The sequence below is a fragment of the Pyrgilauda ruficollis genome, unplaced genomic scaffold (assembly GCF_017590135.1).
Source record: "Pyrgilauda ruficollis isolate IOZ18807 unplaced genomic scaffold, ASM1759013v1 scaffold73, whole genome shotgun sequence".
NCBI lineage: Eukaryota > Metazoa > Chordata > Aves > Passeriformes > Passeridae > Pyrgilauda > Pyrgilauda ruficollis.
This window is the reverse complement of record NW_024529155.1, coordinates 49,547-63,628: the sequence shown is the minus strand read 5'-3', so window position 1 is coordinate 63,628 and position 14,082 is coordinate 49,547. Positions and strand designations below refer to the sequence as shown.

Genomic DNA, 14,082 nt, shown 5'->3' with positions numbered 1-14,082 from the left:
AGCTGCAATTTCACTGGTGGAATGAGGAGCCAGCAAGCCAGAACTGACACATAGGAAAACTGTTCCCATTTCATTTGAGACATGAGGAAATACCTCCAGAAGGCTCCAAAGTATCTTTCAGTAGCTAAAAAGAGCAAACACTCATGGTCCATCTGCATTCACTGCTCAGTCACTGATATTACACCAAGAAGCATGGTCACCTCCTTTTTATACAAACTTCAGCTGAAGCCAAAACTCTGCATGCTTCCATCCTACATCTCAGGAGGAGGCAGTTTTAAAATTTAGGATTATGCCTCAGTTACTGGGCTTTTCAGTCCTGTGCTCAGGCAACTAAACTATATTCTTTGGGCATTGCATAAAAAAAAGCACACATTTTTCAGTAAGAAAGCACCTGTAATACAACCCTACAGGACCCGCAATGTGACTTGGGGTTCAAATAGTTTTGGTTGCTTTCTATTCCAATAGAGAGCAAAACTAAGAACTAAGTTAAGGCAATACAACAGGTTTTTTTCATTGTCATCTACAAACCATTTCAGTGTAGGAAAATGTAACATCAAGACTATCACTGAAGGGGTATCGGGGACAGACAAAGGTGATACAGAGACTATAATCAGAAGGCATGAAAAGACTTTATTATTAGAAATCTATAGTTCTTATAGAATCAATGGTGGACTTAAGACTTGACTGGCCTTTAGGAATCTTCTCTCACATGACTGGTGAACTATGAATAGCACACTCTGGAGAATCATATCTATAAACAACAGTTACAGAAAGAGAGATAATAATTGTTTGAATTCTTTCCTCTAAGTTTCCCACAGCTTCTCACAGCTTCCCAGGATTTTCCTGGGACAGCTATGTCTCTCTCTGTTCAGAGAATATGTGATAACCACACAAGAACACATTTTTGAAAACTTTCGTTTGACTGCTGTCATCATACCTCGTCAGTAAATATGGTGAGAATGAGGCTGGATTGTCCTGCTCTGAAAACATTGGCATGGAACCTCCCATTATCCAGAAGCGGAAATACAACACGAGGATCACCTTCAAAGAAGAACACCTCAGTTAGCAATGCACTACTAAGAAGAGCTAAGGCCTCCAGCAAATGTTTTTTTGTGATAGCTTTCTATGCTGTGAGTTTAGGCAAAATTCAAGTTTTCCACCTTACACAGGGTGGCAGACCTGCCAACCCTCAGCACAGAGTAGTACACTGTGACTTTGTGTGTCCCTCTTCCTATCTGCATTACTGACAGCAACTGACGCATCTCCGTACCCACCACAAGGGCAGCATTCTTAAGGACAAATCTGTCACTCTGCTGCAGTGCAGACTGCAGAATTTTGCTATTGATCTCTACCTAAATCCAGAGGGGAAAATCATGGGTGATGTCTTAAAAGTTCTTATAATTTATCCATGCTGGCGTAGGTGTAAGGACAAGCTCCATCAGTGCTTCTCATGCTGTGCAATCCTAATTCCTAGGTGGATTTCCGGAAGCTGCCACTCCTTTACCTTTCTGGTAACCACTTGTCAAAGGACAAGCAAGGGGATCTGGCTCCTGGAGCAGCACAGGGAGCTGCACACTGGAACATTCCCATGGAAGTACTTGTTTTCTCCTCTGAAACATGTTGAGTCCTGCGTGGAGCACATCGAGCAGCAGTTTTTCTTACAACTCTTACCTGCACTGGCATTAACAGCATGTCACTGACAAGGCAGCCCAGTGCCACAGCGCCCCGTGTATTTAGGGCAGGAAATACCTGCAGATGATTACATGGTTGCAAGGGCAACCACTATAAATCAAAAGGTTTGAAGTGGAAACACAGTAATATTCTTGTTTCTGTACAGTTGAAGTTTTCTAGACTAATTCCCAAACCTAACTTTGTATTAAGATCTACCATGTGAGCTTTCTGAGTCTTTTGAGATGCCACTATGCATTGTTATTCTCATCAAATACACAAAAATACATGGTCAAGTCCATTTATACTTACATAGCTTATCACCAAAGCAGCTCTCTTCAAAAAAGGCCTTGCAGTGTACAAGAAATTCTGGTTGTTATTTGCAGTCAGGTAGCTGAAACACAAGGAAACAAATGTTTGTTGAAGTACTTTGGAACACTAACTCATTTTTCAATTGGAGAAAAATGTGTACATTGATTTAACCACCCTGAATGCAATAATAATGACATCACTCCTACTCTTCAAAGGTCTTTCCACATAAGTAAAATATTGAGACTAGTTCAAATAATCCATATTATAATACATTGCAGTTTTGCCAACAAAATCTGGTTTTGGTGTGTTTGCTGGTTTGGCTTTTGTTTGTTTGTTTTTAAATCTTCAATTAACCCCCTAATCCTCAGAAAAATCCCAGGTGTGTCTCAGTGAGATTGTCTCTTCAGACTCCCAGAAGACTACACAGAGACATATTTTTAAAAGGTCACTCAGAGCAATTCAATTTTAGACTATGATTAAAATGCAAAAACTCCTTGTTCCCAGCTCTCTGCTCAGTCTCTAGAGAGGAGAATAACTATGTAGCAGAACTGATTCTAAGCATTTTTTGGGAGCATATTCTGCACGCTTAAGTTTCATCACAAGCCTGCTGACAAAGTGCTATGATAATTAATAGCACAAACACACATGTGACATACTGTTGTAGGAATGTTCATAAAACCATTCCTGTTTCTCAATGAGTAAAATGAAACTGTGTTTGGGGCCAAAACTATGCATTTATTTTAATACAGAGTAGAAGCAATTGCCAAAGTCTAAGGAACTTTCTTACTATAACAAACAGTGCCATATCCATGGTATTAATTTCATGATAATTCTGTGTCTATTGAACCTTACAGATGCTCCATCATTGTAATAAAGCAATGACAAAAATAAATACAGAAGAGACAACAGGAATATTTTAAGCACATAGTAGGTAAAAAACTATTGAAAAAATGACAACTTATTTTAAGAAGTAATATATATCAAGTCAACAAAATAAATTCAGAAGGAAAACCTTTGCAGGTTCTTCTGTATAACATACAGTCAGTATCAGGATACTCTATTTAAATGATTTACAAAAACTGCAGTTTGTATTGCAACACCTTCAAGCAAGCTACCTTTACAAGCATGAAATCCTCATATGCTTCTCCTGTGAACATATAAACCACATCTTATTTCCTCTCCAAATTCCTTAAGACAGTCTATCACCTGATTGCTTCCACCCTTCAAGTCTTTGAAAAAACAAGACTGAAGTACTTCCTAATGCAACCAAGAGTCTTTAAGAGTTTTGTTCAAATTTTCTGTAGTAGGAAGTTTGCAAGCCTGGTCACCATGGCAAGATGAAAAAAAAGATTACACTGCAGAAAAAAAAGCACCAGGGCAAAGCCAGCAAGAAACAGAGGCAGCATTTACCAAGATGAAAGAAGTACATCTGGATGCTCTGTACAAAGGAACTGCTCTTCAGAAAACTTTCCCTAAGTGCCATGCCTAAAACTAAGGAACTAAACCACACAGCATAAAGCAAGCCAGACAACTTTCAGTCTTTGGAGTCTACTTACTATGAGATGTTGACATTTAAGCAGCAAACCTGACTTAAATGTCAGACTAGTCTACAAGGGCTGAATGCCTCAAAGTGCAAAGTTTCTGGAGTTCCCACTGATTTTAATCAGGCTGCAGCAAGTACAAGGGAGATGAAACTAAGCCTTCAGCTTTGTCTCCCCATGAAAGATCAGGATGGCCTTCAAGTGCTCACCGTGGCCCAGCACCAAAGCCCACCGGAACCAAAGGGAAAGCCTCTCACTGACTTTAACAGCATTTGGACCAAACCCCAGGCTTTTGTCCCCTACTGGAACCCTTTATGAAACTCAACCCCCTTGTGATTTGCAGCAGGAAGTGTTTGGTTGCACTTTGTTTACATTTTTATGTGTGGAGAGAGGAGAGCCCTCTATTCATCACACTGCCTGACTCTTCAAGAACCTGTTTTCACTCACTTTTACTTTTAACTCTCTGCAACACTTTAGGCAGGAATTTTCCATTACAAATGTTTGCTTTAGGTCGAATTATTCTAGGAAAAGATCAACTAAAACAGTTCAGGTCCTTCTCCAAAGCTTCAGTTACAGACAGAGGAGCACTTTTGTAAGTGTCAAGAAGTCTGCTTTACTCAACTTCATCCTTGAGAAGCAGCATCACCTCACACCAGTGACCCAAAACTTCATCCTTGAGAAGCAGCATCACCTCACACCAGTGACCCAAAACTTGTGAGGTGGCCATCATCTCCAGGCCGTGTATTTGCTCTCCTCCAGAGAAGCCACCTGTGGTCAGGTAATACGTAGTTCAATTAAGAAGTGAAACTTTTCCATTTTGAGAAAGCTGCTGTCCTGAACTCTGTCTGGAAACCACAAAAGGTAACATGGTTCAATGCCCAGCAAGCCTGCTCTCCACCCACCAGATCAACCTGCAGGAGTGGCACGAAGGGACAGGTCACACTCAGTGCCTCAAAGCTTTAGAAGAACCACATGGTTTCCCAGAGCACCTTACTGAGCTACCACTTGTGTCAGGGAAGGTAGCTAGTAAAACACCTCACATCTGGTGCAGGTGAAAGAACAACGCACAGTTTGTGTAATGAAACCAAATGAACTGCAAACGGGACCTGGATGAGGAAGTTTGTTAAATGTCAGTGACACACAGCATAGAAAATGCAGTAGCTTTCTACATGTAAAATTGCAGTAGCTTTTTCCATGTAAAATCTCAGCTTGCAAACACATCTAAAGTTACACTGAACTTTGCTCAGACAACCTTAAGATCAGCCAAAACACTTAATTTTGTATGTAGCTAGGAGAAGCAAAGAAATTACTATTTCAACAATTAAACCATTTTATACCCCTTTTTAACAGCTGTCTTGTAAAAAGTAATTTACCAGTCACATTTCCACACATTTGCCAACCTCTCCAGGCTGCCAAACATCCCTCTGTTCAAGAGAACCACTGCCTGTCACCTGCTCCACCCCAACCAGCACAACTGTGGTGCCAAAAACATGCCAAAACACACACACATGCATTCACTCCCGCGTGAGAGCAGGTGTGGGACATAGTTAGGGAAAGCGTGCTGATGGCAGCACCACACATCAATATGCTACCTCCTGAGTATGTGATCATTTCAAGGTGTGGGTCTTCCAGATCTTCTTAAAAATATTATAAAATTAGAGGAGAAAATGCAGCTCGTCAGGTTCGCTAAACAAGTGCAAGAAGAACCCATTTGGGCAGAGGTTCCCCGTCCACTTCATGCCAGCTTTCCCACAAAGCAGCCCAGCATGTAATTGCCTGCTTGCTCTCTTTTTAAAAGCCTTTCAGGAATACTTCCCAAAGCAACCAGAATCACAACAAACAATAAATCCAAGAAAAGCTTAATAATGCAGGGACTTCTCTCGTGCAGTTCAAGCAGAGGCCAAGACAGATATTTGGCAGTCCCAGCTTCCTGAAAAGCACAGCTCATCCTGGAATCAGTTACATCATCAGGGCACTCCGAGGCTTCATAATTGAAGACATCAGGGTAGGTGGCCCAGTAAAATTCAATATGATGCAGTTTATAGGAACATACACTTTGCTGGTACCAGATGGACTGTGAGTTAATCAAAACAAACTTCTCTAAGAAGCAGGCAGCTTTTTTAATTTGCCTGTGCCATTGGAGGCACCTCGAGCTTAGAGAGCAGTGTGAGGCAGCTCCTCAGCTGCTGCTCACTGCCACGGCTCTGGGAGCTATTGCAGACCACTATTGGAAACAGGTTTATCCCACACTACAGCTGACTCAGCTTTGGCAGAAAACGTGAGATTGCTCTGTGCTCTCTTTGAAGGCTTTCTCAAGGGAAGCGAATAAACAATTAAGATCTGTGATGGACTCTCCATCAGGAATGTCTAAAAGACCAATATAAGTATGCAGCAGAACAAGTGTTGGTATATCAAGAGATTGTTTTGACCAGGTCACTTCACTCTAAGAGGATCATTGCTCTCATTTATACTCTGCTTAGGAAACAGATCCACTTCCCAGGAACCGCCAGAGTTTTGAACTAGCACTTTCAAACCCAAATACTACAGGAAGATATTGGAAGGATGAATAAAAAAGCAAGGCTGTTCTCTTATTCCTAATTCTTGATAACAATAAGACACCTCTAATCAAGAACATTTTTAAACTTAGAAGGGGATATTTTAAGTGCCTGTCAAAGCTTCAGGTCATTGACAGATGCATACCTAATCCTAAATCAGCCTGACAGACTCCCCTGCTGAGAATAAGCAAGTTTTATAGGAGCCACATTCTGTCTCTAGAGACCACTTTACCTTTCCTACTTAAAGAGGACTTCCTTATCTGTCCAGACAGCTGCATCTTTTACTGGAGTAGTATCTTTTCCACCTAGCTCAGCTTATAGTCCTCCTTGAGGACAGCCCTTGAAGAGAAAGTGGGTGTATGCGAGATCCCAGGGAGAAAACAAGAATAAAAAATCCATCATGGAGTAAAAATAACTGAATGGGGAAAGAAATCAATATATTCTACCACGTCTGGATATTTAACTTGCTTAAAGTACTTGTCAATTCAGGGAAATAAAATACCAGTCATAGCTGCAGGTTTTGCAAGGGAGAAGAAGAGCCCTCCTGCTTCCTTCTTTATGGGTAGTCTTGACCTTGCCCACAGCATGTGTGCGGCATCCTTGCTCCTTATCTCCCTGGAGAGCCTTAAACCCCAGCTACCACTCCCCACGCAGACCTAGATACATAAACACACACAAACAGGAGCAGTTTTACAGACGCTTTTGGGAGCCATGGAGAGGTTTTATGAAAGTCACAACTGTTTTAACTCATTTTCACTGATAATGTCATGTATTCTTTTTTTTTGTGTACATTTTCAATTGTGACCGTATTTGGAATTCTTGCTGTTTATTGGCTTTTTGGGGAAGGCAAGGGCAGGGCATACACAGCAGAGACGTTGATCCCACTCATGCCTTTCCCTTATTCTCTTAGGCAGTACATACTTCACTCTGTGTGGGATGAAAGTAGAGGAAGAAAACTGGGAGGAACAGGGAGAGGAGGAGAGAGAGGCACAGTAAGGGACCAGGAATAGAAAGAGAAAAAAGGAAAGTAGCAAAATGCACTTAACAGATCAAAGACATGACCGAGAACATGAAAAAGGGTTTCTCCTCATACCAGACATTCCAGTCATTCGAGGAGGAGACAAAGTGGAGGAGGGCTAACAGGAAAAATAAGACCTCATCAAAGTATGGCCACCAGATCTGTCAGATCTCGGGAAACCAAAGCACCAAGCCTGCAGTTTCAAGCTTCCATGGATTTCAGCCTCTTATCTCCTCTGCACCACACACACTTGAGGCACAGGCTCATTTTTCCCTCTCCTAGCCCAGTGAAGGGCTCCTATAGACATATTTCAAGTAACTGCACTATAAGCAGCACTGATAGGAGCTTTGGCTGCTACATTAAGCTACAAATCCCTATTTACAGCTGCTTGTGCTTTTGACAGGCTTTATTCATTCAGGCTGAAAATTTTCTCTTCCAGGAGTTTATGTTAAGCTGAAACTGTTTTCTTCCTCAAAAGTATCACGTAAAACAGTTTGGCTTTTCCAGAAAAAACAATTGGAGAGATTAGCCCATGTTGACCAAGTTCCAAAACCACTTTATTGGGAAAACTCAGTGGTTCCAGTTTGGAGCAGAGATTTGTTGCGTAGTAGAGGGACTGCAGAGATGCTGCTGGTTTTGATTTCAGTGACAACTGACTGTTTCTGGACATGTGACAAGCCATGGGAAAAGATCTCTATTTGCAATGCTCACTAGAGACCTGTAGCAATTCCCCAGGCTCTCCAGCCCTACCAAACACCATCGAGAAGGAACAGCATCAGACTCTCCCAGCACTGCTCCTGCACAGCCACTGAGGTAGGAGACTGTCTCCTGCAATGCCTGTATCCAGCCTAGAGACCATTTGCTGGGACTGCAGAGGGCTAAAAACGTGTCTGAAGAAGAGGCTGTGTGAGTATGTATTACAAGGAAGAGAGGGGATAAAAGGAGATGAAAGGAAGGCAGGCACAAAGAGGAAATGAAGGGGGAAAAAGATGAGTCAGGAAAATATATATGGCAATATTCAGACCTTTGCTGCTGTCAGAGATCCAGTGGCAGTATCCAAAAAATCAGCCACCACTGGAGCTCCATTCACTGGCGTCCCCAGTGGGCACTCAGGAGCTGCACTGAAGCACAGGAAGCAGGAATACCCCTGCTTTCCCCAGAGCAGCTCCACTTGCAGAAGCAGCTGTGCTTTCCCTGAACCAGCCCAGCAGGAGCAGATGAACCCAAAACCACAGAGGGCTCCAAGAGACTGACTGCTGCCTCTGTGGCTGCACAGGGAAGGTCTGGCAGCACTGGAGTACAGCCACCCCCAAAGTATAGCACCACATCCATGGACCACACTCACTCTGCATGCACAGGCTTAGGAAAGAGGAAAGGGGCTGCTGGCACAGGCAGGGAGCACAAGGTCTGCATGGTATCTAAAACACTCCCTAATCACACAAAAGTATCTTACCTGACAGCTTTTATGGGAAGAAAGGACGAGATTATCCTCCTCTCATGCACAAGGCTCAGTTATCCTGAGTGTAAATTATTGAGGTGTCCCTGGGAATCAAGTGTCCCAGTAAAAATTTACAAACAAGCCATAAAAATGTGGAAGCCTGCTGCCTTGCTTTGATGCTCTCTATAAAGGGTTTCATGCCATTAAACACACACTGGTCCAGCTAGCTGTTAATTTACAGAAGGAACCATGGTAGCTTTAACATTATATACGTCCAATTAGGGAATTAAGGATATAACTTCTTGCTGTTGTCTTTGACAAAGATGCCAATAAGCAAACTTTAAAAAGAAAAACAACTAACAAACAAAAAAAAAATGCAGAGGAAGGACACAGAAATTAATGTCTGTGAGACTGTCACTGGTTTTGGTGATCTCCTTTCTACTCCATGCATCATCCCTAAAAATGGGATAGTCAATGATAAGAAGCATAGGGGTAGGTAAGAGTCAGCTGGTCCTAATCCCAAACCTGAAACAACTTTTTAAATAATTTAAAACATTCTACTGGTACAGAGTTTGACTTGAGGAAGGAGGGGAAGAAAGAGAATATTTACAGGCAAAGCTGCTCTCAATCAGGGCTTATGCTCAGTTGTGGGTTGTTGAGCTTTTTCTTAAATATCTTTACTCAACTGAATTATATTTTATAAGTCATCATCTGGGGTCAGGTCATGCCCCAAAGAAACCTTTTGGAAATGCTTGGAGAGGCACATAATCTTTTAGCTGTGAGCATTTCTGGTAAATCAAGTAGAAGGGGTAAGCGAAAGTCTGGTTTCAGAAGGAAATATGGACACAATTTGCAAAGAAATGCAGGGAGAAGATCACCTGAACTACTGGGAAATGTAGCCTGAAGAGCATTGCTTTATTTCAAAACCTACTTGTTTGGATTTTTTTTTTAATTCTTACATAATTTACTTGTAATCTGAAACTACATGTAAAATGCAATTTAAATCCGTATTTTGCATTTAATTAAGGAGGGGGGAAAAAAATCAGGCATTCACAATTTGAATCCTTGACTTTGAGATACCAGGATGAAAAGAGGAGCAGGCATCAGACTGCTCTGATGGGGGAGGAGGACTGTGGGCCTTCAGGACAGTAAAACAAATGTGCATGGGGAAATTGGTCCCTTTTCCAAAAACTCTTCCCATCCTCGAGCTACTTTAAACACAGCTTACTGCATGTCAGTACTAAATACTTCAGAAAGAAGGTATTTCCCTTCTGGAAAACTCCTAATCTGACATTTTCTCTACCCTGTCCCTTTGCTTCTGTCAGATTAAATAAAGCAATCCATAAATATGCCAAAGCCATCTCTAAATACAAAATAAATGGTAAAAAAACTCCAACCTTCCTCACTCTTTTCTCTAAGGAAGAAGTCTGCTATTTTTAACATCCTCAAAAATACCTTGTTCTTTTTAAACACAAATGACACGAGTCTGTTAGCAATATAGTGAAGAATCAAAATAACATTCTTCTGTGCTGATATCCCTTCAGAGAAACTTTTTGATGTTTGCAATCAAATGCACTCCATGCCAAAGTTATACTGCAACACAGAGAGAATCTGAAAGAAAACAATTCAAACATTGTCAGCCAATTACTTCTTTTGTCAGCAGCCCTGTAAGTAAATTGTGCCTGTGCTATTCCTTTTGGCATGAAATACCAAACACTGTACTTCCAACAACTTTTATCTCTGTTGCTTTTCCATACAAATATCTACAAATCCTTCAATTCTTCAAATTAAAAATGGACTGGTTCTTTCATCACATACATTTGTGGTTCAGTTATGACAGGGTTCATCTGTGAAAAATAAAAATTAAAATCTGCAATAGCTGGTAAAGATTAGTGGCTTACTTTAAATGGATTTCCTCTGCAAAGCTATTCTTTATATGTCATCTAAACAGATAATAAATGGTAAAAGCCAAAAAGCACATCAATAAAAAAATAATTCTGAAACTTGGCAGAATTATAAAAAATAATTACAATTTATCCTATTTTGACCATGATTCAGTCTCATCTATTGCCAGAAAAATAAAACCACAAACGTTCCAGTCTTCTTTAAGCCACTAAGATATATTCACTTTGAACTGCATTGGCAACTTCCAAAAAATAAGCAGTAGCAAGAAAACAACACGATTTTGTAGTCTCCATTTCCACAAAAGTGGGCTTAAATTCTGAAAGTTAAAAGCCTGGCAAGCATGAAAGATCCTGCACAGTTTCTCACGTAAGTTTACGGAATATTGCACTCAGCCAAAAATACAAGCAGCTTCTGCCTTGGGGATTTTGCCACAGCCTGTAACACACCCCCAACATTTTGCAGGATGGGCTGGAGCTGACAGTGAGTAAGAACACCTTCCCACCTGGCTGAGAGCCTCTGCTCCAGGAGCCCCCTGCCAGAAGCACATCACCCACCTGGCGAGAGGAAAAACACATTGGGAACTTTGTTCAGGGCTTGTTACCTTCCAAGGCTGCAATAAAACCAGTCCAGAGACTCCTGTTTCATTTACTCACAGGAAACAGGAATTTGCATGAAACTAAGAGATTCTTTTTCTTTCCTTGTTCTCCTTTAAGATTTGCGCTGCATATGTTAGAGCCTATCATTAAACACACAAAAAATTAGCCCTTTCTGAATAACTAAGTGAAAAGTACCAGCCAGCATGGATAAAATTGCCAACAAAGAAAGACAGAGAGCTGCTGTTATTTCTGTTTTTGAGTTATTGATTAAATGTAACATCCATAAAGCAGCCATCAGAATTTCTATTCCACAAACATTCCTAGAGAAACAAAGACTTATTCCAAGTGCCAATCACAAATGCTCCTGTGGTTAAAATGCAATTAAACAAGTAAATGATCCAATATACCTACAAGCCAGACAAAAAAAAAAAAATCATGAGAAGCTGAACTGGGAAGTAAAAACAAAGGTAAGATTTTTAAAACATAATTTAAATTTGGGAAGTGTCAATACAGACTGTTCTTTGTAAGTCATTAAAAAAACTTTCAGGTTACACGTATATGTATTATTTATACTCAGGCAAAAGTGCCCTTTTACAAAACATATCTCAGGGCAGGAGGTTGCTGCAGTGTTTTCTGAGGAACAGAGGAGCAGTGGAGTTTACCTAAGTGGCTGCTGCCTGTCAAGGCTTACTCCAGAAAGCACCAGCTCACCCAAGTGCACTCCACTTGAGCAAAGCTGTTTTGCCTGCTTCGGTCTCGCTTCCTCCAATTCAGCTCAGGGCTGAGATGGAGAAGACACAAAAGGGCACTTCTCACAAGGGCCAGAATTTTACAAGATGGATGGAGTGAAACAAGGCAAAGCCTTGATGAACACATTATGCTTCAGGCAACTTGGTAAAACTCACATTACAAAAATCCCTGTAAATCGTCTGCATGAGTTTAAACTCTTGCCCAAACCATACATTCTGCTTTACCCCATGGGCTGCTCACCTCAGGGACAAAGAACACCTCTGCCCAACCCAGCAGTACCTCTTACAGAGCAATAAAGCCCTTATTTTGATTATTGAGGGATTTTTAACCCTAATGATCTTGTTTTAGAGCCCTGAGCAGATCCAGGAGCCCCTCCCTTTGCAAACAGGCACCTGACAGCACGGCAGAGCAGCTGTCTCCAGAATTAGGACAGAGACATCAAAACACACAGAGGCAAATTGATCCCATCGATCTCTCAGAGAGCTGAGAAGCACACAGTCCTCAGAGACCTTTATTATTTCACTCTGCAATGAAAGGGCCTGGCAGTAAACTACAGAGAGCCAGTTTTATAAGCTAGGAGGGAAATGATTATAGAACATTACAGAACTGTAGCAGTTCAGGGATCTTCCAGCTGGTTTAAATTATTTGGCTTCCTTACAAACATATTGAAAGGGGGAAAAAAAGGAAAACTTCTGAAGGTCAGCCATGAGTGCTGTAGGTACCCCATGAAGCAGAGTTACCAATTTATTCTCAAGCATTTAATGTAAAGATGGGAAGGGGGAGGAAGGAAGAATACAGAGGGAGAAAGAAGGTTACTGCATCCATTTGCAAATATGGATTAAGGAATACCTTACACAAATGAGCAAAATAAAGAGAGGGATCAGAGAGCAACACAGCTTCCTGACCTCTCTGAGCTCCACTGACCAAAGCAGGCAAATGCTCAGGTATGAAATTGTATTCCCCCAGGAAAGGGCTAAACTGACCCCACTCTGCTCCTGAGGGAAATACCAGCAATTCCCAGAAATTCCCAGAGAACAGGAGCTGATTCTTTGCCTCCTTCATTAGGTTTTTTGTTTATTACACAAGCTTAGCTATTATATGTGCCATACTAATAGTTTTGCAGGGTAGCAGTAACATATCTAAAATGCCTGGAGAGGAAAAAAGTGTTTGCTTCAGTTGAAACTTTTTGATTATTTCAAGCCAGATTTGCAAATACTTTTGCCAGCCCCACACTGCACTTCTGCAAGCTCCACAATAAAAACATATGCAGTTGCACTGACCAGCCTCCAGCAACCCAGGCTGGTGGGAACAAGAGGGAACATCTTAACAGCTTCCTTTTTCTATTCCACCCCTGGGAGAAGTGTCACTGCTATTGAATCTAGCTCTTTTTCCACATTTCTTATTTAGACATTGACCAAAATAGAAACAAAACATGCTGTTCACTAAGAAATTACTTCTTTTCCTTTTCCATTTTAGGGCGGGGAAGGGGGGCGGGGGTTGTTGCAGATGGTTAGGGCTAATAAAAACCAGTGTTATTTAAGGAAAGCCTTCTAGGATGTTCAGGTGTTTGGTTATTTTTTTCATTGGGACGAATCTAATAAATTGTTTCACCCTGCTGGGAGTCAGCAGGAGCTTGCTCATGTTCCCTCCCTCCTCCAGGGTCAGCAGGCTACCCTCTACTTTGGTTCCTTGCCCTCTGTGCCTGTCCCTGGGCACAGAGAGAGGCTGATGGCCAACTGTGGGGTTGGACCTGCTGCAAACATGATCAGGATCTTGTGTCTGCCCCTAAGTAATAGCTGCAGGACAGGGACTGTGCTGTACCACATCACACCCCTCGCCTCCACCAACCATCTCCCAGCTGCACACAAGCTCACTTTAAAAATCAAACCTGCCAGACACCTCATTTATTTCAATTTCTCTTTCTCTCTTGCTGATCTGTCTTCCTCACTCTGCAAGGCCAGATCTGATAAAAATAATATCAGCATCCAGCAAGTTATGGCAAAGGAAGTCAAAACCCTACGGACCCCATTCCATTCTCACTTCTGTCAACAGCTAGCTCTTGCTGACCTCACAGCAGGAACCATAACTTCTTTCCTCTTCTTTATGATTATTTTTTAGAGCAACTCTTGGTAGAGAGTCAGCAGTTGATGAGGAATGAGACAATCCCACCGGATGTTATCCATCCATGTCCGGATAGCATTCCTGACCAGCCCAGCTTTCAGGATTTACAATGCTCACATGAGCACATCACAGCTCAGGATCATCAACCCCACCTAGGAGGGGATGCTCCCTCTCCCGC

General features: G+C 41.7%; 1 protein-coding gene across 1 annotated transcript in view; it reads right to left on the bottom strand.

Annotated features, from left to right (window-relative positions):
- TMTC1 (transmembrane O-mannosyltransferase targeting cadherins 1) overlaps positions 1 to 14,082 on the bottom strand; it is a 137,577-nt gene that overhangs the window by 83,261 nt on the left and 40,234 nt on the right. The window contains exons 6-7 of the mRNA XM_041485925.1: positions 1,981 to 2,062; positions 938 to 1,041 (exon numbers count right to left, since the gene is read on the bottom strand). Coding sequence (XP_041341859.1) covers positions 938 to 1,041; positions 1,981 to 2,062 — 186 coding nt within the window. The remainder of the gene's footprint in view (positions 1 to 937; positions 1,042 to 1,980; positions 2,063 to 14,082) is intronic.